The sequence below is a fragment of the Petromyzon marinus genome, chromosome 74, assembly GCF_048934315.1.
Source record: "Petromyzon marinus isolate PM22_M1 ecotype Great Lakes invasive population chromosome 74, UKy_Petmar_22M1.pri1.0, whole genome shotgun sequence".
In the NCBI taxonomy this organism is placed as follows: domain Eukaryota; kingdom Metazoa; phylum Chordata; class Hyperoartia; order Petromyzontiformes; family Petromyzontidae; genus Petromyzon; species Petromyzon marinus.
This window is the reverse complement of record NC_133740.1, coordinates 8,985,288-9,004,903: the sequence shown is the minus strand read 5'-3', so window position 1 is coordinate 9,004,903 and position 19,616 is coordinate 8,985,288. Positions and strand designations below refer to the sequence as shown.

Here is a 19,616-nt window from a genome sequence, read left to right as displayed (position 1 = left end):
AACTCCACTCACTCACTCTGCAGAACAGGGGGAGATCACACAAACTCCACTCACTCACTCTGCAGAACAGGGTGAGATCATACAAACTCCACTCACTCACTCTGCAGAACAGGGGGAGATCATACAAACTCCACTCACTCACTCTGTAGAACAGGGGGAGATCACACAAACTCCACTCACTCACTCTGCAGAACAGGGGGAGATCACACAAACTCCACTCACTCACTCTGTAGAACAGGGGGAGATCATACAAACTCCACTCACTCACTCTACAAAACAGGGGAAGATCATACAAACTCCACTCACTCTGCAGAACAGGGAGAGATCATACAAACTCCACTCACTCACTCTGTAGAACAGGGGGAGATCACACACACTCCACTCACTCACTCTGTAGGACAGGGGGGGATCACACAAACTCCACTCACTCACTCTGTAGGACAGGGGGAGATTATACAAACTCCACTCACTCACTCTGTAAGACAGGGGGAGATCATACAAACTCCACTCACTCACTCTGTAGAACAGGGGGAGATCACACAAACTCCACTCACTCACTCTGCAGAACAGGGGGAGATCACACAAACCCCACTCACTCACTCTGTAGAACAGGGTGAGATCATACAAACTCCACTCACTCACTCTGTAGAACAGAGGGAGAGCATACAAACTCCACTCACTCACTCTGTAGAACAGGGGGAGATCATACAAACTCCACTCACTCACTCTACAAAACAGGGGGAGATCATACAAACTCCACTCACTCTGCAGAACAGGGGGAGATCATACAAACTCCACTCCCTCATTCTGTAGAACAGGGGGAGATCACACAAACTCCACTCACTCACTCTGCAGAACAGGGGGAGATCACACAAACTCCACTCACTCACTCTGCAGAACAGGGGGAGATCACACAAACTCCACTCACTCACTCTGCAGAACAGGGTGAGATCATACAAACTCCACTCACTCACTCTGCAGAACAGGGGGAGATCATACAAACTCCACTCACTCACTCTGTAGAACAGGGGGAGATCACACAAACTCCACTCACTCACTCTGCAGAACAGGGGGAGATCACACAAACTCCACTCACTCATTCTGTAGAACAGGGGGAGATCATACAAACTCCACTCACTCACTCTGTAGAACAGGGGGAGATCATACAAACTCCACTCTCTCACTCTGTAGAACAGGGGGAGATCATACAAACTCCACTCACTCACTCTGTAGGACAGGGGGAGATCATACAAACTCCACTCACTCACTCTGTAGAACAGGGGGAGATCATACAAACTCCACTCACTCACTCTACAAAACAGGGGAAGATCATACAAACTCCACTCACTCTGCAGAACAGGGAGAGATCATACAAACTCCACTCACTCACTCTGTAGAACAGGGGGAGATCACACACACTCCACTCACTCACTCTGTAGGACAGGGGGGGATCACACAAACTCCACTCACTCACTCTGTAGGACAGGGGGAGATTATACAAACTCCACTCACTCACTCTGTAAGACAGGGGGAGATCATACAAACTCCACTCACTCACTCTGTAGAACAGGGTGAGATCATACAAACTCCACTCACTCACTCTGTAGAACAGGGGGAGAGCATACAAACTCCACTCACTCACTCTGTAGAACAGGGGGAGATCATACAAACTCCACTCACTCACTCTACAAAACAGGGGGAGATCATACAAACTCCACTCACTCTGCAGAACAGGGGGAGATCATACAAACTCCACTCACTCATTCTGTAGAACAGGGGGAGATCACACAAACTCCACTCACTCACTCTGCAGAACAGGGGGAGATCACACAAACTCCACTCACTCACTCTGCAGAACAGGGGGAGATCACACAAACTCCACTCACTCACTCTGCAGAACAGGGTGAGATCATACAAACTCCACTCACTCACTCTGCAGAACAGGGGGAGATCATACAAACTCCACTCACTCACTCTGTAGAACAGGGGGAGATCACACAAACTCCACTCACTCACTCTGCAGAACAGGGGGAGATCACACAAACTTCACTCACTCACTCTGCAGAACAGGGGGAGATCACACAAACTCCACTCACTCACTCTGCAGAACAGGGTGAGATCATACAAACTCCACTCACTCACTCTGTAGTACAGGGTGAGATCACACAAACTCCACTCACTCACTCTGTAGAACAGGGAGAGATCATACACACTCCACTCACTCACTCTACAAAACAGGGGGAGATCATACAAACTACACTCACTCACTCTGTAGAACAGGGGAAGATCATACAAACTACACTCACTCACTCTGCAGAACAGGGGGAGATCACACAAACTCCACTCACTCATTCTGTAGAACAGGGGGAGATCATACAAACTCCACTCACTCACTCTGTAGAACAGGGGGAGATCATACAAACTCCACTCTCTCACTCTGTAGAACAGGGGGAGATCATACAAACTCCACTCACTCACTCTGTAGGACAGGGGGAGATCATACAAACTCCACTCACTCACTCTGTAGAACAGGGGGAGATCATACAAACTCCACTCACTCACTCTACAAAACAGGGGAAGATCATACAAACTCCACTCACTCTGCAGAACAGGGAGAGATCATACAAACTCCACTCACTCACTCTGTAGAACAGGGGGAGATCACACACACTCCACTCACTCACTCTGTAGGACAGGGGGGGATCACACAAACTCCACTCACTCACTCTGTAGGACAGGGGGAGATTATACAAACTCCACTCACTCACTCTGTAAGACAGGGGGAGATCATACAAACTCCACTCACTCACTCTGTAGAACAGGGGGAGATCACACAAACTCCACTCACTCACTCTGCAGAACAGGGGGAGATCACACAAACCCCACTCACTCACTCTGTAGAACAGGGTGAGATCATACAAACTCCACTCACTCACTCTGTAGAACAGGGGGAGAGCACACAAACTCCACTCACTCACTCTGTAGAACAGGGGGAGATCATACAAACTCCACTCACTCACTCTACAAAACAGGGGGAGATCATACAAACTCCACTCACTCTGCAGAACAGGGGGAGATCATACAAACTCCACTCACTCATTCTGTAGAACAGGGGGAGATCACACAAACTCCACTCACTCACTCTGCAGAACAGGGGGAGATCACACAAACTCCACTCACTCACTCTGCAGAACAGGGGGAGATCACACAAACTCCACTCACTCACTCTGCAGAACAGGGTGAGATCATACAAACTCCACTCACTCACTCTGCAGAACAGGGGGAGATCATACAAACTCCACTCACTCACTCTGTAGAACAGGGGGAGATCACACAAACTCCACTCACTCACTCTGCAGAACAGGGGGAGATCACACAAACTCCACTCACTCATTCTGTAGAACAGGGGGAGATCATACAAACTCCACTCACTCACTCTGTAGAACAGGGGGAGATCATACAAACTCCACTCTCTCACTCTGTAGAACAGGGGGAGATCATACAAACTCCACTCACTCACTCTGTAGGACAGGGGGAGATCATACAAACTCCACTCACTCACTCTGTAGAACAGGGGGAGATCATACAAACTCCACTCACTCACTCTACAAAACAGGGGAAGATCATACAAACTCCACTCACTCTGCAGAACAGGGAGAGATCATACAAACTCCACTCACTCACTCTGTAGAACAGGGGGAGATCACACACACTCCACTCACTCACTCTGTAGGACAGGGGGGGATCACACAAACTCCACTCACTCACTCTGTAGGACAGGGGGAGATTATACAAACTCCACTCACTCACTCTGTAAGACAGGGGGAGATCATACAAACTCCACTCACTCACTCTGTAGAACAGGGTGAGATCATACAAACTCCACTCACTCACTCTGTAGAACAGGGGGAGAGCATACAAACTCCACTCACTCACTCTGTAGAACAGGGGGAGATCATACAAACTCCACTCACTCACTCTACAAAACAGGGGGAGATCATACAAACTCCACTCACTCTGCAGAACAGGGGGAGATCATACAAACTCCACTCACTCATTCTGTAGAACAGGGGGAGATCACACAAACTCCACTCACTCACTCTGCAGAACAGGGGGAGATCACACAAACTCCACTCACTCACTCTGCAGAACAGGGGGAGATCACACAAACTCCACTCACTCACTCTGCAGAACAGGGTGAGATCATACAAACTCCACTCACTCACTCTGCAGAACAGGGGGAGATCATACAAACTCCACTCACTCACTCTGTAGAACAGGGGGAGATCACACAAACTCCACTCACTCACTCTGCAGAACAGGGGGAGATCACACAAACTCCACTCACTCATTCTGTAGAACAGGGGGAGATCATACAAACTCCACTCTCTCACTCTGTAGAACAGGGGGAGATCATACAAACTCCACTCACTCACTCTGTAGGACAGGGGGAGATCATACAAACTCCACTCACTCACTCTGTAGAACAGGGGGAGATCATACAAACTCCACTCACTCACTCTACAAAACAGGGGAAGATCTATACAAACTCCACTCACTCTGCAGAACAGGGAGAGATCATACAAACTCCACTCACTCACTCTGTAGAACAGGGGGAGATCACACACACTCCACTCACTCACTCTGTAGGACAGGGGGGGATCACACAAACTCCACTCACTCACTCTGTAGGACAGGGGGAGATTATACAAACTCCACTCACTCACTCTGTAAGACAGGGGGAGATCATACAAACTCCACTCACTCACTCTGTAGAACAGGGGGAGATCACACAAACTCCACTCACTCACTCTGCAGAACAGGGGGAGATCACACAAACCCCACTCACTCACTCTGTAGAACAGGGTGAGATCATACAAACTCCACTCACTCACTCTGTAGAACAGGGGGAGAGCATACAAACTCCACTCACTCACTCTGTAGAACAGGGGGAGATCATACAAACTCCACTCACTCACTCTACAAAACAGGGGGAGATCATACAAACTCCACTCACTCACTCTGTAGAACAGGGGGAGATCACACAAACTCCACTCACTCACTCTGCAGAACAGGGGGAGATCACACAAACTCCACTCACTCATTCTGTAGAACAGGGGGAGATCATACAAACTCCACTCACTCACTCTGTAGAACAGGGGGAGATCATACAAACTCCACTCTCTCACTCTGTAGAACAGGGGGAGATCATACAAACTCCACTCACTCACTCTGTAGGACAGGGGGAGATCATACAAACTCCACTCACTCACTCTGTAGAACAGGGGGAGATCATACAAACTCCACTCACTCACTCTACAAAACAGGGGAAGATCATACAAACTCCACTCACTCTGCAGAACAGGGAGAGATCATACAAACTCCACTCACTCACTCTGTAGAACAGGGGGAGATCACACACACTCCACTCACTCACTCTGTAGGACAGGGGGGGATCACACAAACTCCACTCACTCACTCTGTAGGACAGGGGGAGATTATACAAACTCCACTCACTCACTCTGTAAGACAGGGGGAGATCATACAAACTCCACTCACTCACTCTGTAGAACAGGGGGAGATCACACAAACTCCACTCACTCACTCTGCAGAACAGGGGGAGATCACACAAACCCCACTCACTCACTCTGTAGAACAGGGTGAGATCATACAAACTCCACTCACTCACTCTGTAGAACAGGGGGAGAGCATACAAACTCCACTCACTCACTCTACAAAACAGGGGGAGATCATACAAACTCCACTCACTCATTCTACAAAACAGGGGGAGATCATACAAACTCCACTCACTCTGCAGAACAGGGGGAGATCATACAAACTCCACTCACTCATTCTGTAGAACAGGGGGAGATCACACAAACTCCACTCACTCACTCTGCAGAACAGCGGGAGATCACACAAACTCCACTCACTCACTCTGCAGAACAGGGGGAGATCACACAAACTCCACTCACTCACTCTGCAGAACAGGGTGAGATCATACAAACTCCACTCACTCACTCTGTAGTACAGGGTGAGATCACACAAACTCCACTCACTCACTCTGTAGAACAGGGAGAGATCATACACACTCCACTCACTCACTCTACAAAACAGGGGGAGATCATACAAACTCCACTCACTCTGTAGAACAGGGGGAGATCATACAAACTCCACTCACTCACTCTGTCGAACAGGGGGAGATCATACAAACTACACTCACTCACTCTGTAGAACAGGGGAAGATCATACAAACTACACTCACTCACTCTGTAGAACAGGGGGAGATCATACAAACTCCACTCACTCTGCAGAACAGGGGGAGATCATACAAACTCCACTCACTCACTCTGTAGAACAGGGGGAGATCACACAAACTCCACTCACTCACTCTGCAGAACAGGGGGAGATCACACAAACTCCACTCACTCACTCTGCAGAACAGGGGGAGATCACACAAACTCCACTCACTCACTCTGCAGAACAGGGTGAGATCATACAAACTCCACTCACTCACTCTGTATTACAGGGTGAGATCACACAAACTCCACTCACTCACTCTGTAGGACAGGGGGAGATCATACAAACTCCACTCACTCACTCTGTAGAACAGGGGGAGAGCATACAAACTCCACTCACTCACTCTGTAGAACAGGGGGAGATCATACCGATTCCACTCACTCAGTGCTCTCAGCGAATAGCAGCACCTATGAAGGCCGGCACGGCACACAAGGGGGTGGGTGACCAGCACCCACCACGCCTGGCCGCCTTTGTCTCCGCGGTGCTGATGTTGTTTACACACCACACCGGGTGCTCAGTTAAGGCTGAGTCGACCTAGGGGAGGCGCGGGATCGGTTCAGATAATCCGTCACCGGTGTTGGCAGCCGTGAGCGGGAATCGAACTCGGGCGGCCGCCGGTTTCATCGTGCAGCGTAGCCCTAATCGCTGCGCCGCCGCTCCCCGTGATAGCTCACCTCCGTTGTCGGACGCGTGCCGGCAAGCCTGACAACCCGCGCCTGTGCGTGGTTCTTGTTCCTTGTTCGCAGGCGCCGCCAGCCTCATCCCTCCGTCTCACTTTGCCACGCCGGCGACCCCAAAGGAACCGGCATCCAAGTTCGATTCCCTCCTCCAGGAAGTGCTGCACCTCAGGCAAGAGAACGGACGCCTTAAAGAGGCCCTTCTGTGGACACCGGCCGCCCCCTCAGGTAGGTGAGGTTCATGATGGCCGTGTTGGCATGCGGGTCCAACGCTGCGAAACCCTAGCCGGTCGCGGCGGGTCCCATTACGTTCTTGAAAATAGACTCACATTGAGACCCATAGACTCACACAGAGACCCATAGACTCGCATAGAGACCCAAAGACTCGCATAGAGGTCCACAGATTAACATGGAGACGAATAGACTCACACGGAGACCCATAGACTCGCATAGAGACCCACAGATTAACATGGAGACGAATAGACTCGCACAGAGACCCATAGACTTCCACAGAGACCCATAGACTGACATAGAGACCCACAGACTCACGCAGAGACACATAGACTCACACAGAGACCTGTAGACTCACACAGAGACCCATATACTTACACAGAGACCCATAGACTCGCATAGAGACCCATAGACTCACATAGAGACCCACAGACTCACGCAGAGACACATAGACTCACACAGAGACCTGTAGACTCACACAGAGACCCATATACTCACACAGAGACCCATAGACTCACACAGAGACCTGTAGATTCACACAGAGACCCATAGACTCACACAGAGACCCATAGACTCGCATAGAGACCCAAAGACTCGCATAGAGATCCACAGATTAACATGGAGACGAATAGACTCACACGGAGACCCATAGACTCGCATAGAGACCCACAGGTTAACATGGAGACGAATAGACTCGCACAGAGACCCATAGACTTCCACAGAGACCCATAGACTTCCACAGAGACCCACAGACTCACGCAGACACCCATAGACTAACATTGACACCCACAGACTAGCACAGACACCCATAGATTAACATTGACACCCACAGACTCGCACTGACACCCATAGACTAACATTGACACCCATAGACTCACAGAGAGACCCATAGACTCCAATATCACCGGTCTCTACTGGCAGCACTGACGCCTCTGGCTTGCGGGTGAAGTGCTGAGTCACTGCATGCCACACAGGGACAGCTGCCGCTGGGAGGGGGGGGGGGAAGGGGGCTCCCTTCGATTTATTGACATGGTGGTTGTTATAAGGAGATTTTATGAGCAAGTATGAAACAATAATAAACACATTCCTGCGGAGGGAGCTGGTAGGAACGTTGGGTTGCTCGGTCAATTGCCAGGGTCAACAGCGGCACCACGTGGTGCATTCCGCACAATATGCCCGACTGTGAGGGCGGGCACAAGCCGGCGTGAGTAGGTTAAACGTTGAGTTTTATAAGGGCACCACGGGGTGACCAGCCCCTCCCCACCCAGCCCCACCCCTCCCACCCCCCACCCAGCCCCACCTCTCCCACCCCCACCCAGCCCCTCCCCACCCTCCCCACCCTCCCCACCCAGCCCCACCCCTCCCACCCCCCACCCAGCCCCACCCCACCCAGCCCCACCCTCCCCACCATCCCTTCCCCACCCAGCCCCTCCCCACCCAGCCCCTCCCCACCCAGCCACACCCTCCCCACTCAGCCCCTCCCCACCCAGCCGCACCCTCCCCACTCAGCCCCTCCCCACTCTCCCCTCCCCACTGAACCCCTCCCCACCCAGCCCCTCCCCACCCTCCCCTCTCCACCCAGCCCCACCCCTCCCATTTTTGGATGCACGACGGACGGACGGACACAATAATCCCCTGTGGGCTGGTGATGTAACCAGGAGGTTCCTACACAGTATTATGTGTTTACACTTTCTGGCAACAACACAGGAGTTGTGTGTGTGTCTCTCTCTCTGTGTGTCTCTGCTTGTGTCTCCGTCTGTCTGTGTGTCTCCGTGTCTGTGTTTTGTCTCTCTCTCAAATGTAGTTCTACCTGATGACGGTTGCTTGTGTTGCAATCGAAACGTCGTATTCTGTTATTTAATTTATTTTCTCTCCACGCGACGTTACCGAAAGAACCGAAGAATAATTCCTTCAGTCACGAAAGCCTCAAATCGAGTTTGTGTTAAGGTGTCCAAACGCCAAATATAAACCTTTTGCAAGGAATCAAGTTACTGCATTCAACCACACGCAGTACTTGTCATGAATATGAAAACAATGTACGCACTGTCTTTGAAGCTGATTGGCCTACACCCGAGACAGCCTTCTTGAGGGCCTAGTCTCTCAACAGTGTCAGACCAGGGAACGCCCAAAGGCCACTATAAGAGCATTTCTAGCTCGGGGTGAGCAGCTACAAAATGGGACATTTTATTTTGCCAGCATTGTGAGCAAGCGTTCAGCGTGGAAATGTTTTCCTGTTCACTGAAGGTTTGCCGGGACAGTCGAGACTCGAAGACGCACAGGTGAGAATGATAATATTGCTACAGTAATAATAATCACACACAGACTATGGTCAATCCGCAGCTGGATGAAGGTGACCCTGCAGTGGGGTGCCGTAGTGGCTAGGAGATGTTAACTACCTCGCTCGGTATACAGGAGGTCGTGGGTTCGATCCCGACCCTGACGCCTGGTGTATATTTAGAGTCTGCGTGTCTCTATCTCATCATCATCATCACGGTGGCTAGGAGATGTTAACTACCTCGCCTGATATTCAGGAGGTTGTGGGTTCGATCCCGACCCTGACACCTGCTGCTATATATTTAGAGTCTGTGTGTCTCTATCTCATCATCATCATCACGGTGGCTAGGAGATGTTAACTACCTCGCTTGGTATACAGGAGATCGTGGGTTTGATCCCGACCCTGACACCTGCTGCTGTATATTTAGAGTCTGCGTGTCTCTATCTCATCATCATCATCATCACGGTGGCTAGGAGATGTTAACTACCTCGCCTGGTATACAGGAGTTCGTGGGTTCGATCCCGACCCTGACGCCTGGTGTATATTTGGAGTCTGCGTGTCTATCTCATCATTATCATCGTCACCACGGTGGTGAAATGTTAACTACCTTGCCTGATAATGATTATGATAATAGTGATGATGATGGTCATGATGATTATGATAACAGATGTGGCGGCGGTGGTGGTGGTGATGATGGTCGTGGTGATGTTGGCAATAGTGGTGTGATGATCATGGTGGTTGTGACGTCAGACCCGACTGCAGGAGACGCGTCAACCGCACGAAGAGCGCGGGAGAATTGGGAGTGAGGAGCGGGAGAGGGTGCGTAGTGAAGAGCGGGAGAGGGTGCGTAGTGAGGAGAGAGAGAGAGTGCGGAGGGAAGAGAGGGTGCGTAGTGAGGAGAGGGAGAGAGTGCGGAGGGAAGAGAGGGTGCGTAGTGAGGAGAGGGAGAGAGTACGTAGTGAGGAGAGAGTGCAGACAGAAGCACTAGAGAAAGTTCGGAGTAAAGAGCGCGAGAGACTGCGGGGCGAAGAGAGAGACCGGATATACGGCGAGGAGCTGGAGAGAGTGCGGGGCGAGGAGCGTGAGAGACTGCGGGGCGAAGAGAGAGACCGGATATACGGCGAGGAGCTGGAGAGAGTGCGCGGCGAGGAGCGTGAGAGACTGCGGGGCGAAGAGAGAGACCGGATATACAGCGAGGAGCTGGAGAAAGTGCGCGGCGAGGAGCGTGAAAGACTGCGGGGCGAAGAGAGAGACCGGATATACGGCGAGGAGCTGGAGAGAGTGCGGGGCGAGGAGCGTGAGAGACTGCGGGGCGAAGAGAGAGACCGGATATACAGCGAGGAGCTGGAGAAAGTGCGCGGCGAGGAGCGTGAGAGACTGCGGGGCGAAGAGAGAGACCGGATATATGGCGAGGAGCTGGAGAGAGTGCGGGGCGAGGAGCGTGAGAGACTGCGGGGCGAAGAGAGAGAGGGAGCGCTCCACGGAGAGCGGGAGGAGAGGGAGAGGGAGCTGTGCCGCCTTGGGTCCCTGCTGCGGGAGATGGAGCGCCGCGAGGAGCAGCTGCAGCAGGAGCTGGGGTCCGTCTGCCCTTCACAACGACATTCATAATAAAGGTTTCATGGGTTAGATGGCGTCAATATGAAGACGTCGTTAAAATACACACTAGCAGGTTAAGGCGCACTGAACTTTCCAGGGACTCCTCTGCTTACGGACGTGTTGGGTTCCAGAGGTCTGCTCGTGAGTCCATCTTAACTCCCGTCGATTCCAAACGCGTTGTACGGCGTGTACACTAAACACGCGAAATGGCTTTAAAAGTTGTATGATCTGTCGATGGAGATGCCACTGGTTCTTCATGTTCTGTAGATGCCACTGGTTCTTCATGTTGTGTAGATGCCACTGGTTCTTCATGTTCTGTAGATGCCACTGGTTCTTCACGTTCTGTAGATGTAGATGCCACTGGTTCTTCACGTTCTGCAGATGTAGATGCCACTGGTTCTTCATGTTCTGCAGATGTAGATGCCACTGGTTCTTCACGTTCTGCAGATGTAGATGCCACTGGTTCTTCACGTTCCGCAGATGTAGATGCCACTGGTTCTTCATGTTCTGTAGTTGCCACTGGTTCTTCACGTTCTGCAGATGTAGATGCCACTGGTTCTTCACGTTCTGCAGATGTAGATGCCACTGGTTCTTCACGTTCTGCAGATGTAGATGCCACTGGTTGTTCACGTTCTGCAGATGTAGATGCCACTGGTTCTTCACGTTTTGTAGATGTAGATGCCACTGGTTCTTCACGTTCTGCAGATGTAGATGTCACTGGTTATTCACGTTCTGTTGATGTAGATGCCACTGGTTCTTCACGTTCTGCAGATGTAGATGCCACTGGTTCTTCACGTTCTGCAGATGTAGATGCCACTGGTTCTTCACGTTCTGCAGATGTAGCTGCCACTGGTTCTTCATGTTCTCTAGATGCCACTGGTTCTTCACGTTCTACAGATGTAAATGCTACTGGTTCTTCACGTTCTGCAGATGTAGATGCCACTGGTTCTTCACGTTCTGTAGATGTAGATGCCACTGGTTCTTCACGTTCTGCAGATGTATATGCCACTGGTTTTTCACGTTCTGCAAGATGTAGATGCCACTGGTTCTTCACGTTCTGCAAGATGTAGATGCCACTGGTTCTTCATGTTCTGCAGATGTAGATGCCACTGGTTCTTCACGTTCCGCAGATGTAGATGCCACTGGTTCTTCATGTTCTGTAGATGCCACTGGTTCTTCATGTTCTGCAGATGTAGATGCCACTGGTTCTTCATGTTCTGCAGATGTAGATGCCACTGGTTCTTCACGTTCTGCAGATGTAGATGCCACTGGTTCTTCACGTTCTGCAGATGTAGATGCCACTGGTTCTTCACGTTCTGCAGATGTAGATGCCACTGGTTCTTCACGTTCTGCAGATGTAGATGCCACTGGTTCTTCACGTTCTCCAGATGTAGATGCCACTGGTTCTTCACGTTCTGCAGATGTAGATGCCACTGGTTCTTCACGTTCTGCAGATGTAGATGCCACTGGTTCTTCACGTTCTGCAGATGTAGATGCCACTGGTTCTTCACGTTCTGCAGATGTAGATGCCACTGGTTCTTCACGTTCTGCAGATGTTAGATGCTACTGGTTCTTCACGTTCTGCAGATGTAGATGCCACTGGTTCTTCACGTTCTGCAGATGTAGATGCCACTGGTTCTTCACGTTCTGCAGATGTAGATGCCACTGGTTCTTCACGTTCTCCAGATGTAGATGCCACTGGTACTTCACGTTCTGCAGATGTAGATACCACTGGTTCTTCACGTTCTGCAGGTGTAGATGCCACTGGTTCTTCATGTTCTGCAGATGTAGATGCCACTGGTTCTTCACATTCGGAAGATGTAGATGCCACTGGTTCTTCATGTTCTGTAGATGCCACTGGTTCTTCATGTTCTTGAGGTGTAGATGCCACTGGTTCTTCACGTTCCGCAGATGTAGATGCCACTGGTTCTTCACGTTCTGCAGATGCCACTGGTTCTTCACGTTCTGCAGATGTAGATGCCACTGGTTCTTCACGTTCCGCAGATGTAGATGCCACTGGTTATTCACGTTCTGCAGATGTAGATGCCACTGGTTCTTCACGTTCTGCAGATGTAGATGCCACTGGTTCTTCACGTTCTGCAGATGTAGATGTCACTGGTTCTTCACGTTCTGCAGATGTAGATGCCACTGGTTCTTCACGTTCAGCAGATGTAGATGCCACTGGTTCTTCACGTTCTGCAGATGTAGATGCCACTGGTTCTTCACGTTCTGCAGATGTAGATGCCACTGGTTCTTCACGTTCTGCAGGTGTAGATGCCACTGGTTCTTCACGTTCTGCAGGTGTAGATGCCACTGGTTCTTCACGTTCTGCAGATGCACATGCCACTGGTTCTTCACGTTCTGCAGATGTAGATGCCACTGGTTCTTCACGTTCTGCAGATGTAGATGCCACTGGTTCTTCACGTTCTGTAGATGTAGATGCCACTGGTACTTCACGTTCTGTAGATGTAGATGCCACTGGTTCTTCACGTTCTGTAGATGTCGATGCCACTGGTTCTTCATGTTCTGTAGATGCCACTGGTTCTTCACGTTCTGCAGATGTAGATGCCACTGGTTCTTCACGTTCTGCAGATGCCACTGGTTCTTCACGTTCTGCAGATGTAGATGCCACTGCTTCTTCACGTTCTGTATATGTAGATGCCACTGGTTCTTCACGTTCTGCAGATGTAGATGCCACCACCGCCAAGTCAAATGTTCGTTAATAGAGAAGTCCCTCTTGGTTCTTTCGGTAAAGTCACGTAGAATGGAAATTAAATAATACAAATAATAAAATATAATTCTCACGACGTTTCGGCCACAACACAAGTAGCCTTTTGTGTTGTGGCCGAAACGTCGTGAGAATTTTATTTTATTACGTTTTATTTTTATTATTTTATTTCCATTGTGACTTTGCCGAAAGAACCAAGAAGATTAATCCCTGCAGTCACGAAAGCTATAAATCGAGAAGTCCCTGTTTGGCTCTTTTTCTGAAGCGACCTAGTTTCACAAAGGCAATTGAGATATCGTCGCTTCGTCTCTGAATGATTCTCTACCCTCCGAATCATGGTGTGGTTTACCCTCTGAATCATTCTCTACCCTCTCACTCTCTCTGAATCGCTCTCTGCCTCTCTGAATAATTCTCTGCTCTCTCTACCTCTCTGAATCACCCTCTGCCCTCTGAATCGTTCTCTGCACTGTCACTCTCTCTGAATCACTCTCTGCCTCTCTGAATCATTCTCTGCACTCTCTACCTCTCTGAATCACTCTCTGCCCTCTCACTCTCTCTGAATCGTCTCTACTCTCAGAATCATTCTCTGCCCTCTCACTCTCTCTGAATCGTTCTCTACCTCTCTGAATCATTCTCTGCCCTGTCACTCTCTCTGAATCGTTCTCTACCTCTCTGAATCGTTCTCTGCCCTCTCACTCTCTCCGAATCGTTCTCTGCTCCCTCGCTGAATCATTCCCTCCACTCTCTCCCACTGTGCCGGGTGAGCAGCGACCGTGTGGCCCGTATTGTCGTGATGACAATTAGCGCGTGAGCAGGCAGCATGCGTCTGTGCACCTGCGTAGGCAGACGCGGGGAGCGGCGGCGCAGTGGTTAGCTCGCCGCGCTACGAGCCCGCCGGCCCGAGTTCATTTCCCGCCTTGGCCGGTCCCCTGGGCCTCCCCCTAGGTCGGCTCGGCCTTAAACGACTAGCCGGGGTACGGCGCGTGAGCATCGGCACCGGCGGAGGCGGAGCGGTCCGGCCCGTGGCGTGAGCCACGGCGCCCCATCGCGTGTCACGCCGGCCTTCGTAGGCGGCACTTGCCCCGACGGCTTGTGTGGGCTACACTGTGTGTGTGGGGGGGGGGGGGGGTCCGCCTTTGCCTTTGTGGCGCAGGCAGTGCCGCAGTGAGGCCGCGAGTCACGCGCAGCTGGTGCAGCAGATGCGCCGCTACGTGGGCACCCGGGCACGGGAGGAGGAGGAGGAGGAGGAAGGACCCGACAGGGACAGTCTGTTGGCACGCGTACAGGTCAGTGTGTACGTGCGTGTGTGTGTGTGGGGGCAGGGGGGAGCGGTAGTGTAGTGGCTAGCGCTACGCTGCGTTACGAACCCGGCAACAACCCGAGTTCGATTCCCGCGCACGGTTAACACCAGTGACGATTATCTGTCTCCCTCTGTGTCTCCGCGTGTCTCCCCTGTGTCTCTCTGTATCCCCCTGCATCTCCATGTGTCTCCCCTGTCTCTCCCCGTGTGTCTTCCCGTATCTCCATGTGTCTCCATGTGTCTCCCTGTATCTCCATGTGTCTCCCTGTGTCTCCCTGTGTGTCTCCCTGTCTCTCCCTGTGTCTCCCTGTATCTCCATGTGTCTCCCTGTGTCTCCCCGTGTGTCTCCCTGTGTCTCCCTGTGTCTCCCCTGTATCTCCATGTGTCTCCCTGTGTCTCCCCGTGTGTCTCCCTGTGTCTCCCTGTGTCTCCCCTGTATCTCCATGTGTCTCCCTGTGTCTCCCCGTGTGTCTCCCTGTGTCTCCCCGTGTGTCTTCCTGTATCTCCCATGTATCTCCCTGTGTCTCCCTGTATCTCCATGTGTCTCCATGTGTCTCCCTGTGTCTCCCCGTGTGTCTCCCTGTGTCTGCCTGTGTCTCCCCTGTATCTCCATGTGTCTCCCTGTGTCTCCCCGTGTGTCTCCCTGTCTCCCCGTGTGTCTTCCTGTATCTCCCATGTATCTCCCTGTGTCTCCCCATGTATCTCCATGTGTCTCCCCGTGTGTCTCCCTGTATCCCCCTGCATCTCCATGTGTCTCCCCTGTCTTCCTGTGTCTCCCCGTGTGTCTCCCTGTATCTCTGTGTCTCCCTGTATCTCATGTGTCTCCATGTGTCTCCCTGTATCTCCGTGTGTCTCCCTGTATCTCCCTGTGTGTCTCCGTGTGTCTCCCCGTGTGTCTCCCTGTGTCTCCCCGTGTGTCCCTGTGTCTCCCCGTGTGTCTCCCTGTGTCTCCCCGTGTCTCCCCGTGTGTCTCCCCGTGTGTCTCCATGTGTCTCCCCGTGTGTCTCCCTGTGTCTCCCCGTGTGTCTCCCCGTGTGTCTCCCCTGTGTCTCCCTGTATCTCCCCTGTGTGTCTCCCCTGTGTCTCCCTGTGTATCCCTGTATCTCCCCTGTGTCTCCCCTGTGACTCCCCTGTGTCTCCCCGTGTGCCTCCCCGTGTGTCTCCCTATGTCTCCCTGTATCTCGCCGTGTGTCTCCTTGTGTCTCCCCTGTGTCTCCCCGTGTGTCTCCCCGTGTGTCTCCTTGTATCTCCATGTGTCTCCCCTGTTTCTCCCTGTATCTCCCCGTGTGTCTCTTTTTATCTCCGTGTGTCTCCCCGTGTGTCTCCCAGGTTCTGGACAAGGAAAACTCTCGCCTCCGGGCAGAGTCCGAGCTGCAGTGTCTCCGTCTCTCGTCGCTGTCTCACATCCTGACCACGCAGGAGGCCATTATCAACCCACCGGTCAGACACCCACTCACACACGCACAGACACTCACTCACACACGCACAGACACTCACTCACGCACAGACACTCACACACGCACAGACACACACACGCACAGACACTCACTCACACACGCACAGACACTCACTCACACACGCACAGAGACACACACGCACAGACACTCACTCACACACGCACAGACACACACTCACACACGCACAGACACACACTCACACAACAACAACAACCGCCATTCACCACTAAGTGGCGGTGACGTCACCACGACTCTTGTGCCAGGCTATATGCACCCTGAGGCCACGTGAAGTGTCGAACGCCCGCTGGCAGGAGGTCACGGGGCAGACCCAGGTGCCACGGGTCGACTGACTGAGATGACTGGCTAATGCACCACCTGTGCCCCCTACTGTGCCAACCTGCTGTGCTTTAGCCACCCGGCGCTCCGCTCGTTGTTGTGAGCGTCGTTCCTACGCCCTCCGTTGTTGTTGGAGGGCGACTACCTCCAACTGCCCAGTAGCGTCCTTCACGAGCCTCCTCCACAGAGGCCGATCTTGACACCGCTGGTACCAGTCATCGGCAAGTCCACTCAGCTCCACGTCCTCCTGTACCACATCACTCCATCTCTTCTCTAGCCCGTGCCGCGCCCGTTTAGCCCCCTCAATCCGGCCGAACAAAAGCTGTTTCGGCATGCGGTGGCTGGGCATGCGGGCTACATGACCCAGCCATCGCAGCCTTGCCCGCCGGAGGAGCTCACCGATGGGACCTTGCCCAGATCTTTCAAGGATTTGTGAGCTCCTCACACAATCCAGTCTGGTTAAACCCAGGATGGTTTGTAGGCAGGTCAGCCTAAATGTTTCTAACCAGCGAAGATGTTCCATTAGGGGGGTCCACGTTTCGCAAGCGTAGAGAAGGGAGGGAATGACCGTGGCTGAGAAGACCTGAAGCTTAGTGCGGAGCGACAGACCAGGTAGCTTCCACACAGCGTTACACAACCGATGAAAAGATATTGCCGCTCGACTGATTCGGAGTGAGACCTCCGCTGTTAAACTGGAGCCGGTCATAAGCACACTGCCCAGGTATGGGAAACTCTCCACTCGCTCCACAACTGCCCCATCACCGATTGGGAGTTGTGGGGGTGTAGTGTCCGATGGTACAAAATACCCAGGCAGGTGCTTAGTTTTGGTGGGGCTGATGGTAAGGCCCCACCTCTTAGTGGCACGCTCCAGTCTCAGCAGCAGCGTCTCCAACTCCTCCTCTGAATGAGCAGCTATTACCAAATCATCAGCATACATAACGTGGTTGAGCAATAGGGAGCCATCCCTTGACCGCACCCAGGCATCGATCAGCCTCCCATTATATCTGTACCATATGGAGATTCCCCCGGTACAGCTATTGAAGGCTTCACGAACTACGTGGTCAAAATAGATGTTAAATAATGTGGGAGCCAGAGGACATCACTGTCGCACCCCAAGGTGTACAGGGAATGGCTCTGACTCCCAACCACGTAGTTTTACCCGGGCCCGCTCACCATCATGAAGGTCCTTAATGATCGTGAGCAGAGGGTCAGGTACTCCAAAAGCACGAAGAACAACCCAGAGCCCAGGCCTACTGATGGTATCATAGGCCTTGACCAGGTCAATAAAGCAGAGATGTAGGTCTTGTTGGAATTCCCTACACCTCTGCTGTAGCAGACGGACAGAAAATATGGCATCTGTGCAGGACCGCTCTTTCCTGAAACCGCATTCGGGCTCCGCAAGCCTCTCCTCAGCGTGCCTGGCAAGGCGATGCTGAATAATCCTTGCCAGGACCTTTCCCGGCACACTGAGGAGTAAAATGCCCCTGTAGTTGTTACAGTCTGTGCGGTCCCCCTTCTTAAAAAGGGGGACCACCAGGGCATCCTTCCAATCCTGCGGAACCGTCCAGTGGTCCAGACTGTTGTTATTATGTCATATAGGGCAGTCTGTGCACAAACGCCACCCTCCCTCAGCATTTCGCTTGGGAGATCATCTCTGCCCACTGCCTTTCCTGGTCTCAGACTCCGGATCGCCTTCAGTACTTCCTCAACAGATGGCACCTCAGCCAGCCACTCACAGGGGGTGACTTCTTCCAATATTTGAGGCACCGCAGCCTCAGCAGGGTCATCCTCACTTTGTGCCATGATGTTTTCCTGGCTGAGGGATTTTCCCTCTCCCAGGACCTCACAGAAATGCTCAGCAAATCTGCAAACCTGTTCCTGGGGGTCGGAGATTGGATCACCGTTTTTTCCCCTAATAATGGTAATAGGTGTGGCGCTGCAGGTTACTTTTTTGATGGAGTTAAATAGAGATTTGTGATCACGGGCCACTGAGGCAGACTCCATCTCCTCAGCAACCCGCGACCACCACCCATCCTTGCAGCGCCTCACGACTCTCCGAACCTCCGAGCGAAGGCTGCGGTAAGCCTCCTCAATCTCTGACGTGGGATTCTGTAGCCGATGACAGTGGGCCTCTCGCTTTTTCTCAACCATCCTGAACACCTCCTCTGTCAGCCAGGGTCTCTGGGGAGGTCTGGACCGCGTACCCACTCACACATGCACAGACACACACTCACACACGCACAGACACACACTCACACACACACAGACACACACTCACACACGCACAGACACACACACACGCACAGACACTCACTCACACACGCACAGACACTCACTCACACACGCACAGACACACACTCCCACACGCACAGACACACATTGCACACGCATAAGACAAAGGTCCCCCGTGTAAGGGGCTGTCCATAAATTACGTCACGTGATTTTGGACTATTTTTGACCCACCCCTCCCCCCCAAAAATAAAACATGCTCCAAATCGCTTTAAACTATTGTCATTGTAGTGCATATTTAATGTGGCGCTGCACTCTGATGTTGCAGAAGGAAACATTTATTAAAAAGCATTTAATTAAGTAGAACGCGTTGTCTCTATTTATTTAAAGTTACGCATTTTGATGTGACGTCAGATTTCTCAACCCCCCCCCCCTCGTCACGCATCGTCACAAATGTCTGACCTCCCCCTAGGTGTGTGACGTCATT

At 52.0% G+C, this 19,616-nt stretch overlaps 1 protein-coding gene across 2 annotated transcripts in view; it reads left to right on the top strand.

Moving 5' to 3' along the window:
- Positions 1-19,616, top strand: part of CCHCR1 (coiled-coil alpha-helical rod protein 1) — an 87,920-nt gene that overhangs the window by 44,088 nt on the left and 24,216 nt on the right. For both annotated transcript variants that reach the window (XM_076056085.1, XM_076056086.1), the window contains exons 3-7: positions 7,047-7,205; positions 9,453-9,487; positions 10,234-11,060; positions 14,961-15,093; positions 16,437-16,547. In XM_076056085.1, the coding sequence (XP_075912200.1) occupies positions 7,047-7,205; positions 9,453-9,487; positions 10,234-11,060; positions 14,961-15,093; positions 16,437-16,547 (1,265 nt within the window). The remainder of the gene's footprint in view (positions 1-7,046; positions 7,206-9,452; positions 9,488-10,233; positions 11,061-14,960; positions 15,094-16,436; positions 16,548-19,616) is intronic.